The 19451-nt window shown below is 36.0% G+C and overlaps 1 protein-coding gene across 1 annotated transcript in view; it reads left to right on the top strand.

Moving 5' to 3' along the window:
* Nucleotides 1–19451, top strand: part of PIK3C2G (phosphatidylinositol-4-phosphate 3-kinase catalytic subunit type 2 gamma) — a 274899-nt gene that overhangs the window by 205694 nt on the left and 49754 nt on the right. Inside the window, exons 26-29 of the mRNA XM_059682311.1 lie at nucleotides 2830–2939; nucleotides 14675–14864; nucleotides 15342–15463; nucleotides 19338–19446. Coding sequence (XP_059538294.1) covers nucleotides 2830–2939; nucleotides 14675–14864; nucleotides 15342–15463; nucleotides 19338–19446 — 531 coding nt within the window. The remainder of the gene's footprint in view (nucleotides 1–2829; nucleotides 2940–14674; nucleotides 14865–15341; nucleotides 15464–19337; nucleotides 19447–19451) is intronic.

Genomic DNA, 19451 nt, shown 5'->3' on the forward strand with positions numbered 1-19451 from the left:
TGAACAAAATATAGTAAAATCTTGGCAGCCATAAGTACTGTGGAAGAGGTGGGACCAAGATATGACTATAGTACAAAGAAAGCAGCAATTAAAGCTTATCAAGAGGATCTATGGGGCTTCAAGGATGAAGAAGCATTTATCTGAGTCTTTAGAAAGAATTTCAATGGACAAGGAGGAAGAGAAAAGGAATTCTGACTGAAATCCTATCTAATAAAAGAGTAATATGTAAATTAACCATCACTCCATGACAAATATGGCAGTGCCCATAGTGGCCAGGGCGGGACACTGGTGGCATTGCCCTGGCAATGCGAGCCCAGTGTCTGCGCCACAGCCACGTGGAGGGAGGGGAGGGGAGGGGCTCCCGGGGCGAGGTACGCTGATGTCGTTGCAGGCCGGTCTGAGGGACCTTCCCCTCCCGGTGCATGAATTTCATGCACAGGGCCTCTAGTAAAAATATAAGTACATGTGAAGGCTTAAAGATCATGGGCATAACTTGTGTTGGAAAAGGAAGAAATCAAGTGTACCATCTGTGATACAGATGAAGAGTTATGTGGACAAGAAGAGTGAAGTGACAGATCACCATGAGATTATGAAAGACATTTACAGCAAGAAATGTATTTTGCACTCTAATATATAAACACCTCAGAACCTGGAAGTTTCTTTGTTTTTAATGAAGGGAATACCATCATCTAGCTTATATTTCAGGGAGATAACTGGGAAGTTATGTAATTAGAAAGAGGGGTTGGAGAACTAGAAAAAGGGTATTCAAGTTCTCTAAGCAAATGAAGATGAGGAGCTGAACTAGGGCAGTAATTGCAATGGAAAGGCAGATGAATACAAGAGACTGTTGAGGCACTTTTTATAGAATTAAGTAATTGACACTGGAAATTGGGAGGATGAAGGAATCAAAGCAAATATGAATTTTTTGTTAGTTGGACAGTGGTGGAAGTAAAAATGGAGATATAAAACAGGAAGAGGAGGAAGAGTCTATAGGAGACGAGAATTTGTCCAAATTTAATCATGTATTTGAGATGTTTGATCTTCCATGAGAAGAGACATTGACAACTTTGCAGGACCCCCTAATCCATTTTCATAGTTCCAATTACTATATACATGCTACTGACTCCCAAATCTATATTTAGCACTATATGGTTTAGGCCTCATCCAGCCCTTCAAATATATCCAATCAATCATCCAGTTTTCTCAATTCTACTTATATTTAAAATCCAATAACTTCTCTTCATGCCTAAACAATCTCCTAATCCAGCTTCTTATTTGGCCTCATTAAATCTATTTTTCAAAAATAACAACAATGATCTCTCCAAAATACAATTCAAGTATTTTATTGCCCATGTAAAAGAGCTATCTCTTGCCTTTAGGATAAAGCACAAAATCTTTTATATTGCTAAAACATCCTACCCTACTTGCCTTTTCGGTCCAATCTCTTGTCACTCACCCCCAGGACACTCTCTGTTCCAGAAAGCTATAATGGATTTCTTTCTGTAAACAAATGGAAGATATCTTGCTCTTCTCTGCACATCTATATATGCTGTTCCCTTTATTTTTAGGATTAACAGCATTGCTCTTAACTTCCCACAACTGTAAAAGGGCCTCTATTCCAGAGCAGGAAATAATTTCTCATCTTAGTCATAGAGGTACTGATGACATCATTCCTCTTTTTTTATTTTTTTGCAAATTCACATCTATTTCACAAAGATCTATTTTTTTTTCTCAAAGAGTTTTGCCTATGACTCTAGAGAATATTATCCCTTCAGTCTACACTATAACATAAACAAAGTAAAACAACCTTTTCTAAAGGTTGGCAGAAAAACGCCTGAGCCTTTGAACAATTATGCCTTTGATTATTTCAGTGCTTTAATAATCTTTAATAAATACAATTACCACATGACTAGAGAAAATTGAGCTCTGGTAGCCTGAGTCATAGAGTTGTGGAAGAACAAAAATAAGAACCAGAGTGATGAGTTTCACACTCTGTGTGTTACAGCCATTTGACCTGGACACTTCAATTATGGCTTGGGGGGATTTTTGTAACAATGTATAATGTATAAAGCTTTTGTTGTTGTTGTTAATCCTTGCTCCATGATATTTTTTCACTGATTTTTAGGGAGAATGGAAGAGAGAGCGAAGAACAGAGAATCAATTGGTTGCCTCCTGCATGAGCCCCAGGGCTGGGGAGGAGCCTGCAACCAAGGTACATGCTCTTGACTGGAATTGTACCTGGGACCCTTTGGTCTGCAGGCTGATGCTCTATCCACTGAGCCAAACCAGCTAGAGTTAAAGCTCTTTTTTATTCATTAGCTTGTTGATTCTCCCAGAATATGTTGGGTATATTTATATATACTTTTAAAATGAGAAAATGAAGATTCAAAGAGATTAAGAGACTTTCTCAAGATCATTCAGATTTTAAATGGTGGGTCCAGAATTTTTGCCATTAGACCTCTTATTATTTCTACCGTACCATGCTAAATATGCCTCTTCTACAAGCAGATAAGTAGTGATAACTGATACTATCATGCTTATTTCAATGGGTTATGATAGTTAAATTATTAATTTGCAAGCACTTTCACAATTTTTATTGATTTTTATTATTGTTAATGTTTCTACAAATAACTAGAGGTTAAAAAACAGGAACTTATACTTATTCATGGGTACAAACTGAAATGCATTGCTATGTAAAGTTGTTTGTGTGTATTTGTAGAATTAACCAAGTAGTAAGCTTAACCAAACTTAACCAAGTAAGATTTTGTTTACATTTATTCTGAGATTTGTTTTTTGCTTTTGTTTTGTCTGTGTGTTTGCTTTGCCAAGATGCTACATGCAGGACTGCCAGAGCTAACTGGAATCCAAGACTTGAAATATGTGTACAATAATCTTCGTCCACAAGACACAGATCTGGAAGCAACAAGCCATTTTACCAAGTAAGGCTAGCTGTGAATGCATAAGTGTGCATTTATGCGTACACACACATTTCACATTTGAGATGAATTTGGGGTGAACAGTCATTGGAATGAAGCTGTCATTTCTGGAATTAGCTTGTGACTTCTTTCCCAAGGGGGAGAAAAGAACAATGTGAATGTCTAGCTCAAAGCCCTGGCGGAGTCTCCTTAGCACGCCATTGTTTGCTAACCGAACTCTTTATCTAACCCATTACTCAATAAGAGGTCACTAAGAAGAGCAAGGACTGGCATAAATAAATTGGTTGTTCTACTTGAACTATGTCCAGAAAAACAATTTGGAAAAAGATTTATGGTGAGATATGGACTCACTACTTTCATCTTTAGACAATAGAGTGATGTATCATTGCTTGGACAGAGCAAGTATAGTGTTACAACTTACAAATAGTACCTCCTATCATTAAAAAAAAGGAAATAAACTGTATATTGGATGGAAAATAAAGCTCTTTCAGGCCATGATTAAAGCAAAAATGTAAATGTGCTTTATGTGTCAGTCAGAATCCTGTCCTTCCACATCCCCCCATTTCATCTGACCCACCAGATCTGTAAAGAGCAGGATCTTCGATATGGGTGAGCTTGCCTAGGTTCACTCACCTCCCCTTTCCACTCAAGAGGACTTGAACTAATATGGAAAGTAGATCTGAAGCCAATAACCTCCTGGCAGTGAGCCAGTGTATCAGCTCCTGCATATCTTCTGCCAGGCGAATTTTCTCGCTTTCAGATGTTATGTATTATGTTCTGTTAATTAAACTTCTTTTGAGAAATTTATGATGAAGCACTTTTCTCCATTGAATACTTAAAAGAAGTCTAGTCATCTAAATTAGGGCATATGATTTCTTTGTTCATTTATTGTCTTTGACTTGTCATGTCCTACCTCTCATACTTTTGATGACCTTATAATGTAACTGTCTTCATGAAGGTTTATCCACCCCAACTCTATTATTACCAAATTAATCTTCTTCCCAGTAGATTACTTTTTCAATATACATTCATGCCTGCTTTGCATATTTAACTCACATTTATGGCCTCATCAGAGAGGAGAGGGCTCAGGAATTGGATGAAAGAAGGTGAAGGCATTAAGCAAAAAATCCTATATAATAAAGAGTTAATATGCTAATTAGACTGAACAGCAGAATGACTATCTGGACAACCTTCTGGATGAAGCAGGGGCTGCGAGGGCCGAGGCAGCCAGGGCTGCGAGGGCCGAGTCCCTTGCATGAATTTCATGCATTGGGTCTCTAATATTATGTGTGTGTGTGTGTGTGTGTGTGTATAAAACATTACAATAGGAAAACATTATATATATATAAATATTATATATAAAACATTATATATATATTACATAGACATAGACAACAGTGTGGTGGTAGCTAATAGCCAGAGGAAAGGGGGTTTGGGAGTATGTGGAGCTGGGCAATGTTGGGTGGGTGGCGAGGGGCAAAAGGGAAGGATAGAGACTTTGCTTGGGGCAATGGGCTCACACTGCAGTGTGCATATGATGTTTTATTGAGTTGTACACTTGAAATGTATATGGTTCTGTGAACCAATGTCGCCCCCAGTAAATTCAATTTAAAAAAAATTAAAAGCAATAATGGGGGCTTTAAATGACAAGATACAAATAAATGTTAAAAACTATGTATAGGTGTTTACTTTTCTATGTAAATAATATTATTTTAAGCTGCATTCTCTGAGAGCACATAGATTTCTAAATTTATGGAGAAACTTGAAGTGTAGACATCAGTGCACATAACTTACCAAAAAAGAAAGAACGTTCTGTAATGTATCCAGCATTGGTCCTGGTGCTTCAAGGCGTGTCATTAACTCTGCCTACTTTTGAGAGCCCCTGTATATTTAAACTCCTCTCCTTTGTGTTCTGATGGGATAACATGTTTTATGTCCCTGTTTATTCTGATATCACTACTCAGAAGATCAAAATAAGACAAGAAAACACGCCCTCCCCGCTACCACCAAGCTCACAGATCTGGGTCTTGAATGAGGACTCAGCCATCTGAGATAGCATGTGTGGCTACCTGGAGTGTCTTAATCCAGGCTACAGTATTACCACTAAGAGGCTGCCATCCTTGACCCTGTTTGAGACTTGAAAGAAAGGTTTTTTCCTGCCTCTCCAAGGGCATACTCTACTTTTGAAAAATACAGGATCCTGCCTCACTCCTGGATATTCACATTCTGGGTTAAGAGCTGATTATAAGAGTTTCAAAGGATGCTGTACACTGTGTGGCATTCAGAACTGTATCACAGCTCTGGCCGGTGTGGCTTAGTTTGGTTGGGCATTATCCTGTGCACCAAAAGGTTGCAGGTTCGATTCCATCAGAGTCCATGCCCAAGAGTACATGCCCAAGTTTTGGGCTCGATCCCCATGGGGGCGTGTAGGAGGCAGCCAATTGATCTGATCTCCTCCTCCTCCTCCTCCTCCTCCTCTTCCTCTTCCTCTTCCTCTTCCTCTTCCTCTTCCTCTTCCTCTTCCTCTTCCTCTTCCTCTTCCTCTTCTTCTTCTTCTTCTTCTTCTTCTTCTTCTTCTTCTTCTTCTTCTTCTTCTTCTTCTTTTCTTCCCTCCCTCTCTTCTTCCCTCTCCCTTCCTCTCTCTCTAAAACAAAATCAATAAAATTAAAAAAGAACTGTATCACAATTAATGGCATTTAGAAAAAAAAATAATATAAAATTGTTTTCCTGGCCACAAAGGTTTTTCACATCATTGCCAACTCTTCTATTTGGTTCTCTTGCTTTTTTCTACTCCCCTTTCAGCTGGGTGCTATTGATTAGAACCAAGAAATTCTCATGACTCAGTCCCTGCAAATTGATACTCTCATGTAATATCTCTGCTGGGCCCAGTGCTAGGCAACAAAGGCAACCATCCATTAAAATGATGTCCAAATGGGGGATTTCAGAATTTTCAATCACCTCAAACCTCGGGTTAGTTGTCCTTAGAAACAGATAACCTATTTCACAGCCCAGACTGGGATCATTAAGCATAAGCTTCTCTGCCTACCTCCCCTCCCACATACAGATCATGCTTTTCACATCATCCATTTCCTCCTCCAAAAATGTGAGGGGAAATTTTGCATGTTTTCCCAGTATTCCATTTGGTCTGCCACACAGATTTTGTGGTTTAGTAAGTATAATAACTTTTGTTCTTCAGCTGAAATTGAAAGTAATCTGAAGCAAAACAAATCTCCAATCCTCAAAAAATAAATAGCTTGCATTAGTGAGGTGTTTTGGTAGCAAGAACCAGGGATTTATCTGGTATCCCTGGGAAAAAGGATATATATATATATATATATATATATATATATATATATAGAGAGAGAGAGAGAGAGAGAGAGAGAGAGAGAGAGAGAGAGAGAGAGATTAGATATAGATATAGATATAGATATAGATATAGATATAGATATAGATATAGATGATATAGATATATTCAAACTGTAATCTAATAAACCCCAGAAACCAGTAGCGTCTGGCTAGTATCTAATTCTAAAAGAGATCTTTCACTCTGCTTATCTCTGCCTATCATATACTAACTCTCGGTCTACTGGCCAACATTCTCTAGTATAAATTCAAGAAAGAGAGACAATGTCATTGACTTAACTAGTTACTTTTGTCCCTATTGGACAAGGTCCTTCATGAAAAGCTATCATGGATTCTCTTTCTTATCTCTACTCCTATCAAGGGTCATTCCTTCACACACAAAGAAAACGCCAACAACCAAGAGCTTCTTCTCTGAACTTTGAGCTTTAGAGAGAATAGCCTTAGTTATAAGGGGCCACTGGGCAGAGCAGACACAGTGACTGTCCCAATAGGTACAACTGTGAAGCCATTGGAAATGTCAGGGACAATCAGAGCGAGTGTCCCCAGTCTCCACATCACAAACAAAGGAGCCAAAGCTAGGATATGCAGACAGAATACCAGAAATCCCCAGTGTTCCCTTATTCCTCCTTATGTATTCGGCATGGATACAGAGTGAGACAAGACTATGCTCCAATGTCTCAAAACATAGTTCACTGCCTTCCTATCTGATTTCTCTTCAAGACTGAGAGAGTATGGGACCGAGATGCAGTTCCCAAGGTTCTTTTATCATTAAATGTTCTTGATGCTTTTTTAGTACTTTGCAAATTGTCATCTCATGGGTTATTGTATTTCCACAAATAAAGGTCAAAATTTTCCTTTGCCTTATCTTAACCATTGATACCTATAGAAATAAAGGCTTGCAAAGAAAAAGAAAAAAAAAAGAAAATCAAAAGCAGAACCTAGCGGAATTAGCAATCATGTTGTCCAACTTTCCCCAAATTAGAGAAGAAGATTCAAAGAAAACTGCAAAGTGAAATTTCTCCTTTCATTGTGAAAGTCTCCCATTTTTTGAAATGCAATTATAAAAACTAATCTGAACTAAACTGACTTGATAAAGTAATTTTTTACAGGTATAACAGCTTTAATAGGCCTGTACTTCCTAAATTATGTGGACCAGTCACAATCACTACCATGTTTGAAAACTTAGTTGCTATTCTAAATTTCTGCGATAAGAAAATCTCTATTTTGAATTCTGTAAGTTACACTGAGAATTTGCCTAATTTGCCTAAATATCAAGTCAGGATACACCTTAGCTGCAAAATATATATATTTTGAACTCTTTGGAAGACTATCAGTCTAAGGTTAAAAGCATTTGAAGTACCCATCCAGAGCACCCATCCAGAGCACCCATCCAGAGCACCAGAAATCACCAGTTTAAGAGCTAAATAGTCCAAATAGTACTGTTTTACAACAGCTGTTATCCCCCAACAGCTACGTGCATCACTCAGTCCTCACTGGTATGCCTGATCCTGTTCAGTGTGCCGAAGTGCTATATCCCAATTTCACAAGCAATGAGACTACAATAACTTACTATTTTTTAAAAATATATTTTATTGATTTTTTTTTTACAGAGAGGAAGGGAGAGGGAAAGAGAGTTAGAAACATCGATGAGAGAGAAGCATCGATCAGCTGCCTCCTGCACACCCCCTACCGGGGATGTGCCCGCAAACAAGGTACATGCCCTTGACTGGAATCGAACCCGGGACCCTTCAGTCCATAGGCCGATGCTCTATCCACTGAGCCAAACCAGTCAGGGCCATAATTTACTATTTTAAAATAAATTTTTATATGTTGAAGGTTTTTATTAGCTTAATTATAGCACCATTTACCAGTATTGATTTTTCTATATTATTGCATGTTAAGATTTTTTTCTTGCTTTGCATACAATTTTATTTTAATATCACCCATAAAATAAACTGGCTTTGGGAGGGGAGGATAGTAACCTGGAATATCACGTCGCTGACACATTACTTATGCATAATAAGACCAGTCCATCAGCCTTTGCTTAGTTCATTTATTACAGTTGCTTTGATTTGGTCACGTTTTATAAGGAATCTCCATAAGAAATAGTTAGGAATTACTTATTCATAGTCAAGGCCATGGAGCCTGGAACTCTTTTTTTATTTAATGTCTTTATTGATTAAGGTATTACATATGTGTCCTTATCCCCCCATTGCCCCCCAACCCCCCCACTCATGCCCTCACCCCCCTGTTGTCTGTGTCCATTGGTTAGGCTTATATGCATGCATATAAGTCCTTTGGTTGATCTCTCCCCCTTACCCCCACCCTCCCCTACCTTCCGTCTGAGGTTTGACGGTCTGATCGATGCTTCTCTGTCTCTGGATCTGTTTTTGGTCATTAGTTTATGTTGTTCATTATATTCCATAAATGAGTGAGATCATGTGATATTTATCTTTCTCTGACTGGCTTATTTCACTTAGCTAAGATTTGGAGCCTGGAACTCTTGTTTGTCAGCAGAGTTAGGCACCTGTGATGGCATTTACATGAGATTTGCTGACCTCTAGATGAATTCTGAAGACTTAAAACGTTAACTGGGAAAACAGGAAAGATTGTGTGTTTTCTGAAGGCAAGTGCTAACTATGAAACGAGAGGAAAGAAAAAAAAAAGGAAAGAAAGAAAAATAATTCTAAAGTTACTTCTTCTTAATCCCTATCTAATATCTCTTTTGTAAGATTTCAGGAGAGTTTACCTCATTTCAGTTTTCACAGAACCATAATTTGTACATTTGTTTTCCCTCTATCCCTCTACATGTAGTTTGCTATCTTTGGGGTTCTCACATCTTTATTTCTTTACTTAACTGGTAGTAACATTTCTGAAGTAATATTTGCATATTATTATTCTATTTCCAATGCTTTTCCTATGTTACTTCATTTGATCCTATCAACAATCCTGGTGGATGGCATGGTTTAGTCATCAATGGTGTTTTATAGGTGAAACAATTGATTCTCCTGAAGGCTAAATGAGTTTCTTGATATCACAAGCAGAACTAATAAGTGAGCTCAGAGGGAACAAAATTGATTTCTTGCATAATGGATGTTTCTCCCTGGACCCAGCTAACTCAGACAGAAAAAAGAAAAACCCTGCATATGTAACTCTGAATGCTCTGGTAATCTCAGATAAATATAAGTATTCATTAACTTTAGTGTCCTTAGACTAGTTGAAGGAATGTGGTAAGAAAGTGTCTAAGTGCTTGTAGCTATGTTTCTTAAATTAGGACTCCCTGCCCTCAAAGCACAAGGATTAACATGAGATATCTTGTTTTCGTATTTATTTTCTTTTAACATTTTTGTTTTAACCTTTTAATCTTTCACTAGAATATCAAATTTTGTGTTCGCATATGTGTACATACACATTACATATGCAACCAAAATTATTAATTGCTTTCTTTTCCATGATAATCTTGAATTTTTAAAAACAAAACTGCATATAGAAGAACATTTTTTAAAATTATGTACCCAGAATGCATCAGAATTGATCATTCATTGAGTTCATTGTGGAATGGTAGTTTTTTTGGTTAAAAAATATGGGTTTGACTACTTATTGGTCCAGAAGGCAAAGAAGAAACTTTCCTCTACTCTCAAGGTTCTTTTGGCTGGTCTAATAATCAAATAAGCATGATGGATTGACAAGAGAAAATAACTAAATTTAATCACATGCATGAGAGAGTCAGAGACAGAAAGGGAAATTGAGGTACATGTGGCATTCTGAGCTAAGGATGAGGTAATGCACCTTGAGGCAGAGGTAATTGCCAGAAGAGCACATGGTCAGTACTTATTAGTTTACCCTCCAATATAAATAGGTTAAAAAGTCATTTCTGGTTTTAACTCTTATCATGTGCCAGGCTCCTAATTTAAATTATTCTAGTTAAGAGGGGAGCAGAAGTTACTTTTCAGCCCACAGAGTCTTAGTTGCCTTCAATTCACAATCATCTGTGTAACACTGGGGCACATCTTCAGGTGGCTCCTTCTGACCCCTACAATAAATTTGTAACAACATAGGAATTACCTTTAAAAAGATTATATATATATATATATATATATATATATATATATATATATATATATATATATATGTTTCAGAGCAGAAAAGAGAGAGAGAGAGAGAGAGAGAGAGAGAGAGAGAGAGAGAGAGAGAGAAGCATCAATGATGAGAGAGAATCATGGATCAGCTACCTCCTGCACACCCTACCCAGGCATGTGCCCTAACTGGGAATCTAACTGTGACCTCCTGGTCAATGTTCAACCACTGACCCACACAGGCCAGGCAAATAGGAATTATCTTGACTGCATACTTTCAGGCTTAAGAGGGAGAAAGTACTGTTCTAACATTTTATAGATTATAAATTCAACATTAAACTATGACTTTTCTTCATTAAATAAAAGAAATTGTGATGAAGCTTTTTAATTCATTGTTACCTCTGAATAACTAACAGAGCCAGATACTCAGTCAGTAATGCCCAAAAAAGAAAAAAAAGTAATGTGTTTATCACACATGACAAAATCTCTGCAATGAAAATGAAGTTTGAGAATTAGATGAAAAAAATTTGCTCATGGGGAGTGAGTCACTTCCATTTATATATGAAAGCAATATGGTAAAATAGGAATATTCTTATGCAAATTTCTTCAAAAAAAAATCCTTTGAGCAATATTTCCCTGAAGCTATTACAGAGACTGACCATAAAACAGGTATTCCATCAAACTGCCTGAGAACCTTCACTCAATCGCTGTTCAATAGCCATTAAGGGCATTTTTTCTCAATGGTTATTCTGACTGACTCAGGAAGCAGTGAAAAACTTTTGGCATTTCTAGTCACATATTAACAGAAATGTGAATTCAAAAATATTATAATATTTCATCTACAAAAAATGAAGTCTGCCTAGATGCTGAACTAGACATGGAAGATCAAAGCTGCAGGATTCAACCCAGTTTTCTGAATTGAGGGATAATTATTGAACTACACTGAGACTGATCAAATCCATTACCCATTGACACTCACATAGCTATGGAAACCTGCTACAGCAGGTGCTTCTAATGGTAAATTTAAGATATTTATATCATATAAAAAGGTGCATATGTTATGAATCAGATAAACATGAGTTGGAATTTTTGGTTACTACTTCCTGGATGATGTCACCTTTGGTATGCATTTCACCTCTCTTGGTCTTTCTTATCTATTATTAAAATAATTACACTTTCCTCTAAGAAAGAAAGATTAACATAAGGCATTGTGTGCAGCCCTGCCAAAGGATATACACTCCCTCAGGGCAGAAATCTGAATTCTTTTCTTCACATCTATGCCCCAGCACAGAACACAGTGCCTAGCAGGGAGTTAGAAGCATTTCTCAAGACTGCCTAGAGCTTTCCCCTAGAATTTAAGAATCGGATCCCTCCAGCTGCTGCTTTGGATCTGCAATACATGGATAATCCAAAGCATAAGCCTGTTGATGCTGCAGTTAAACCAAATAAACCAAAAAGCTGTCACCTCACAAAGGCCTAAAACCTACTGCTCTCAGGGCACTGGTACCAACTTGAGTCATGTGTAATAGAACTGTTTGATTTGACCTATTAATCTGCCACCTGAGAGATGGGAGATGGATTTAGGTGAGAGTCTGTTCTAAAACTCTATAGGCTTATCATAAAGGTTTATCCTTCATCTCCATTCTTCCTATGTCTTAACTGTTGGGCAGTGTGTGAATACGGCATGAACATAGTTGAGATTTTGCGAGGGTGAATACACCAGAACTTAAGAAAGGAGCACATGCTATCACCTGAGAGCTTTTCTCCCTAACACATAAAATATATATATGTTCAGTAAGTATTTGTTGAATGAATGAAAGGTAGGGTCTCCATAAGTCATGATTAATAGTATACTTCTACTTTATTATCTTCATGTCTTTGCCAATAAAGAAAAAAACAATGTTATATACTGTACTATATTTCCATAAATTCAAAGAACATTTTTAGAAACAATGAACACTGTGGAAATGAATAATGATCAGAGTCATATTTTAACTTCCTTAGCAAATTTTGGCCTCGATTGATGATAATGGAAAAATTTGAAATTTACTCAAAAAAGTCCAATACTAGAACAAGATAAATGGGCTTGAAGTTTTATAAAAGTGAGAGGACATTTATTAAACATTAGTGAGCTACACTGCTAACATTGAGGACATGGCAGATTAGTTATAAAACAGGTATTGCAACTTTGATAGAAGCCTACCCAGAAAAGTAGCGCTTGACTACAGGTAACATCCATTTCTCTTAGAAAATCTTAGCAAACATAGAATATAGAGAAACTTAGATAGACATCATACTTTTAAAAGTGAAAAATTGTAGGCATTCCCGTTAATGTCAGGAAAAAAAATAATGCCTTCTATATTGATAGTAAAGTTCTATATTTAGGCTTTGTTATATTGTTATTTTCCATTTGAATAACACAACAAATATAGCAATTCCAAGTAATTAACCAAAAAAAAAATATTGGATAACAAGGGTTCAGTGAAATAAGTGGTTACAAGGTAAACATTCAAGACTCAGTAGTGGAAATAAAAAATTAAAGGAAAAACATTATATGATCATCTCAATAGATTCAGAAAAATGCAATTAAAATTTAGAATCACTCATTTTGAAAAGCTCTCTAGAAATAGAAAGGAATGGCCATAACTTACAACTAAAAACTTACAAAAGACATTATATTTAATGGTACAACATTGAAAATGTTTCCTTCATAATCAGGAACAAACTTTGCTGCCACCATTTCTATTTACCATTGAACTAGATATTTTAGCAGTACAAAGGGTGACAAAAAACCTCCTTCATTACTTGCAGATTACATGACTGCATTCATTTAAATTTCAAAAGAATAAAAAGATACATTGTTAGAATTAATGAGTTAAAATTTTACTCATAGTATCAAATATTAGTTAAAATAAAATTTTAAAATTTAAGAAATCTTCTGAAAAATCAAAAGACAAAATTACATATTGAAAGACACAGTGCATATTCAGAAAAATTACCTATTATAACCAAACTAAAACATATCTTAGAAAAACTACTGGACTTCAAAGAAAAGAAACCTTTTTAAGCCTCTAGGCAAAAAGAGGGAGTTCTTTATAAGGGAAAAAAGCTCAGCATGTCATCAGAGTTTTGGATAGCAATTCTTTATTCCAGAAGAAAATGGAATAATATTTTGATGACACTCAAAACAATAAAGTGTAAGCCAAAAATGTTGTATTTAGCCAAATCGATTTTCAAGTATAAAGGCCCAGAGACAAATGATTATCAACACCCCAAACTCAGAAACTTGTAACCTTGGGCATTCCTGAAGGATTTATGAGAATTAGCTTCAGATAGTCAAAATGACTGAGAGATATGGACTGGTAGAGAGTTTAAGATTTAATGCTATTTAGAAGAGAGACTGCATAATATGTATAGTAGAAATACTACTGAATGATGTAAACACAATAGCGCTAAAAAAATGAAAGTGGAATAGGAAGCACATATGAAATGTAGAATAAGAAAAAAAAGAAAAGTAGAATAAGCATAATGTTTGTTTTATAGTATTACCTGGGATAAACAGGACAACACTGCAAAGTAGATACTGGAGAGGGGTACAAAGGAGATAAAGAATATTACATAAAGGTATTTGTTATACCATTAGAATGCAGTTGCAAAGTTTCTTAAATTAAAACAACAACACAATTAAGATTAAGAAGCAGAAACACTCCAAAACAAACCAAAAAGACCAGAGAATGAAAAACATTTCATATAAAATACTTGTATATTAGGTATAGTATAATTGTATGCAACTTTTTTGTAAGATGGTTGAAAAAAATTCACAAATACATACACAATTCAAATGATACAAGTTAAACTGTAATTTTTATATATATTTTTAAATATAAGGGGAAGGAAGGAAAAACAGAGAGAGTGCAGGATAGATGCTGGCTTCTTGAAATATATATTCTTTGTAGATTTAACTTCTGGAGCTATGTAAATATTTTAAATAATTCTAAAGTAAAATTAAATTTTAAATTGTCATCTTTAAAATAGAAAATATCTAAAATAAGTCAAAATACAAGTTTATAATCACAGTTTTATATTTCACTATGAGAGTTTATTTTATATCTGCTAACAACTCAAACTGTGAACTTGAAGTTTACAAAAAAATAAGGTTTAATAGCTGGGCTCCAAATAAAAATTGTTGGTTCTTGACTTTTTCCTCCACATCTAACAAACACAAGGAAACAAATCTTAAGTGAAATGAGTCCATTCAAGGGACTGTAACCCATTATCTTTTCTTTTTCGTTTCTCTAGGAAAATAAAGGAAAGTCTGGAGTGTTTCCCTGTTAAGTTGAATAACTTGATCCACACGCTGGCACAAATGACAGCCATAAGCCCTGCCAAGTGTACTTCACAGAACTTTCCCCAGGAATCCTGTATGTTGAGTGCAACCAGGTCAATTCAAAGAGCGACAATTTTAAGGTTCAGCAACATGACTAGTCCTGTAAGTCTCAAGTCTGTCATCTTAACTTAAATATCATTTGCCTTCAGACTCCCCTTCTCTATGCTACACAGCCTTCCTTAAACCATGATTTTTGCTTTTACTATGCAAATGAAAAATCAGTTTCATTTTGAGCAGAAGTGCCACTAAAGAGGATGTTCTAAGGACAAATCATAACAACCAGAGCTATTAGAAGAGAACCATCAAAGAGAACAGATCCTGCCCGTGGTAGAATATGAAACAAGAGCTGATTGAAGTGTCTGCAAGAAGAGCAGAAATTGGGCGTCTGTTCCCAGCACATTAGATTATTATTATACGCTGTGTTTATATGTAATTTTGCCATTACAAATTGCATCTCTCAACTTTTGTGATGATTTTTTATGCACAAAGACTCCTGCTTTGTTTAGTGACATGCAGTCAGACGTAGAAGGTATCACAGGTTGATATTGCTGTCTTTTGATTTTTGTCTATTTTTTGCAGCTGTATCTAATCCAGGTGACACACAGTAACAACGAAACAAGCCTGACAGAAAAATCATTTGAACAGTTTTCAAAACTTCACAGCCAACTTCAGAAGCAGTTTGCATCACTGACTCTCCCAGAGTAAGGCACTGTCCTCCACAGTGTGTGCCTTCAGTACTTGTCCTTGAAAATATGGGAAAACGATGGTTATGGGAGTTCCTATTTGTAAGCAACACAGCAGCAAAGTCTGTATTGCTCTGAGTCAAAAAAGTATGTCTCATAAAACAGAACAAGGTTTTCAATTTTCTGTCTGCTTCCAGCCATTGATTTTGTAGACAGAAAAATTGAGAACTAATTACTTTTTTTTATCAGTTATTAAGAAAATTGGGGGGGGCGGGTTTGAATTTTATCTTCTGGGGTTTTTCTCTAAAATTAAAATTAAAAATTTAGAACTAAATTGATCTACTCTTACAATAAGTAACTGCAATATATAGCTCTGATATATTTACTTGCTGTTCCAGAAGAAATTAAAATTTTAATATAGTAAAATCTTTCATAGAAAATTTAATATAGTAAATTTTAATATCATAGAATTTATTAAAATCAACTCACTTTGTTATCATTGTTGGCTTCGATTTGCACTATCTAAATTAAATTTGTTGCGATGTTCATTTTGATGCAACTGTGAAAACTATTGCTTTCATTCATGTTTTGTTGGAAAAAAACATTAAATGTAAGCAAACTAAAAACATAATGAAAATAACTTCTGTCCCAAAAAACTTTCTAAAATTTAGCATAACTAGCCAAACTTAGGTCATAGACTTCAGTGTACAACAAAAATGTATCTTGACTTTTAAAGGGTGGACTTCCAGGAAGTATGATATTGGCACTTGGGTAAACCAAATGCAATTTCATCTAGACTCAAATTTTTAACTAAATGGTCCTTTAACAACATGAATGGTCTTACCTGCCCTGACATACTTTGTGCATATGTATTTTTAGTAGACTTTCAAAGTTGAATTCATTTTCAAAATATAAAGGTAAGCAGAGATACCAGTGGATGGACAGATAGTGTGCACTATTGACAACTGAGTAGTTCACTGTTGGGGTCCAGCCCCAGCAGGTCCAGGAGTTCCCAAAGGTGTGGACAGAGCCGGTGAAGAAGGAATGACACGGAGACAGCGTTCAGTTGATCAGCAGTCTAGCCAGGTTCTCCAGCCAGGTTCTCTATTTATTGTCCCATTACATCTGTATTTATACCATTTGATTTTAATCCTATCCATTCTATTCCAAAGGTTAGGGCGTTTGTTATCTCCATTCCAAGGTCACTACTCTATTGTTCTGTTAAGCTATAAGGAAGTAACTGAAGGAAATTATCCTAAGTAAAGATTATGTAGCTTAAGTGTTATTGTTCGTAGTTAAGGTAATTAACTACTCCCCTGGCACTTAGTTAAGGGGTTTTACTGATTTATTCCCTTCCTTAGTCCTGTTAATCCCTAACTCCAGGGAAAAATCCCCACCTGGGGAAACAACCTTTCTTGGAGAGATGACCTTGGTTAAAACACATAGCGCTAAGAAGGGGAGCAAACATATTAAAAACAGTATGCCATATACACCAGGCCCTTTGAAACATATGCTGTGCAGATGTTTCTTCCCTGCAGCAACTGTGTCAAGCAGCAAGGATGGACCAGCTTCCAGCAGTTCACATACTTGTAGATGTCACAGAAATTTTGAAATACAGATGCTTTAAATATCAGGAAGTCAACAAAATTAGAGTTAGAGCACATTCAAGAGACTGGGAGGAAAGGAATGTGGCTGTGGAAACTTTTCAAAGTAACATCAGCTTTAAGAATTACTCCCCCCTCCCAAAAAAATAATCTAATAAAATTACTGAGAAAGAAGAGATGCTCGCAAAATTTCTGATTGGCTGCACATATTAAATTCAACATCAGTAGCTGCCATCATATCCTACTAAGAAATGATAAGTTAATTCATGTTGAAGAGCTTTCCTTTTTGGTCTCAAAAGCTTCTCTATTCTACTTTCATATCTTTCCAATACATATTAGCATAACTTGTAAAACCTTAAAAGTGGTAATAATCTATATGAGCCTCTTCTCAATTTTCAGCTTTAGTTAGGATTTGGCTTTGCTCAACAACTACTGCCTGACAATGGTACTTAAATTGATGTTGAAACTATTCAAGCACTGTGTGGAGGGGAGGGAGATTTAGTCCTATGTGCCCTGAACTATATCTGTATGCTAACAGTCCCAAAGGAGCTAAGGGTTACAGCAATGCATATAAATTAAGGATGAGGGCAAGATGTCCTCTGACTTCTAAATTCACTCAGAGAAACTGTATGAGAATGGAGTAAACCTGATCTGGAAAGTATAATGAGAAATTTAGATTTGTGAGGAATAAAATTCAAATCGCTCACAGCATGCAATGAGGATCTTCACATTGGGCTATGTATACCTCTGGGCTCCTTCTAAGAGTACAAGGGCTTGGAAATCTTTCTCAAAAGTAAGCAGTCTTCTTTAAAATTAATCTGCTGGAGAAGGGCTGATTCCCTCTCCCTCTTCTACCTTCACCAATCATCCAACGTCTTATTTGGGTACATTATCCTGGGCAGTAAAATAAATCTCTGGGGTCAAATACAGAGCAAATCAAAATACTGGTGTTGGTAGTGAGAAAATAAATTCTCCTAATAACCAGGTATCCAATCTGTTTGCAAGTGTAGGGTTTTCTGATCTTTGGTCTGAACAAAATTAAGGGAGGAAATTAGGTCACTGTCAGATAAAAGATCATAAAAAATAATTTTAAGAACGAAATTATAATGTTATATTTAGCATATAACTGAAAAGTAGCTCAAGTGAATATTACTATAGCTGAATTCCTCAATTCTCATGTACTTCTTTGTACACAGATTTTTTTTTAGTACATATATCTATCAAAACATCAACAAAGGCATAGAATTGATGTTGAACTCCATTTTATTCTAGCAATAAGGAAAATTTGTCCTCAGATATACAAATTATTATTTAAAACCAACCCAATATGTCTATCAAATGCATATCTATATCTTGGTTACTTGTGTATGGCACTAATTTTCATAACAAATCAGGACAAACATGTTTAATACTTTAAGCTTTCAAACTGCAGGTGACCTTTAAGAAATAGGAAAATTACTTAAATACACAAACATGTTGTTTTGGGCTTCCCTGACATTTCCAACAGGAGGCAGTGGATGGGATGCCTGAAGTTGTCACATACTTCTGTGTGTTTGCTGACAGTGCTTCACTAGCCCCAGTCTCCTTTCCCCAGGAAAAGGTCATAGCGAAGAAGCAGAATTAAGAAGGAGGCAGAGCAAGACTGCAATTGGAGGAAGCTGCTGGATAGTTCCTAAAATGATTATATTTAATCCTCAAAATTCATTGCCAAATGCTAACCATTAACAGGTCATCCCATCCAATAGTTGGGCTTGATCCTCTCTAACCCATGGAGGTAAATCATCAGATAGTAGGAAGGAAATTCTGCAAGTCAGACTCCTGGGGAAAGTGATCCTTTGTTCCAAAAGGCTCAGACCAGATGGAAGCATATGTCACTTGCTAAGAGTTTAATTTAGTTCCTGTAGCAGTGTCTCCAGTGAACCCAGAAGAAACATTGCAATCTGACCTTCTTGAAAAATTATGAATCATTAGCTTTAGAAAATATTTATTAAGCCCCCACATGTGTTTGAGGGACAAAATGTGTGGTCTACCATAAATACAGTCAGAAGGAACAGATATATTAGTTCAGTATGCTAAATTAAATTAGTATTAATATTAGTGACAATTAAAATACCACAAGTGACCACAGCCATGTTAATGAAACTCTCAGTGTCAATCATGTGATTTAAAGAAAAATATTTTCATTGGCCATAATCCCATCTGATGTAGCTATAGTTTCACAAACAATCCTAAAATGAAGAGGCCAATTTTCGAACTAATGAATGTACAATTTTTTTCTTTTAAAACAGGTTTCCTCATTGGTGGCATTTACCTTTTACAGATTCAGATCATAAAAGATTCAGAGATCTAAATCACTACATGGAACAGATATTAACAGGATCATATGAGATTGCGAACGTATG

The sequence above is a fragment of the Myotis daubentonii genome, chromosome 2, assembly GCF_963259705.1.
Source record: "Myotis daubentonii chromosome 2, mMyoDau2.1, whole genome shotgun sequence".
Taxonomy (NCBI): domain Eukaryota; kingdom Metazoa; phylum Chordata; class Mammalia; order Chiroptera; family Vespertilionidae; genus Myotis; species Myotis daubentonii.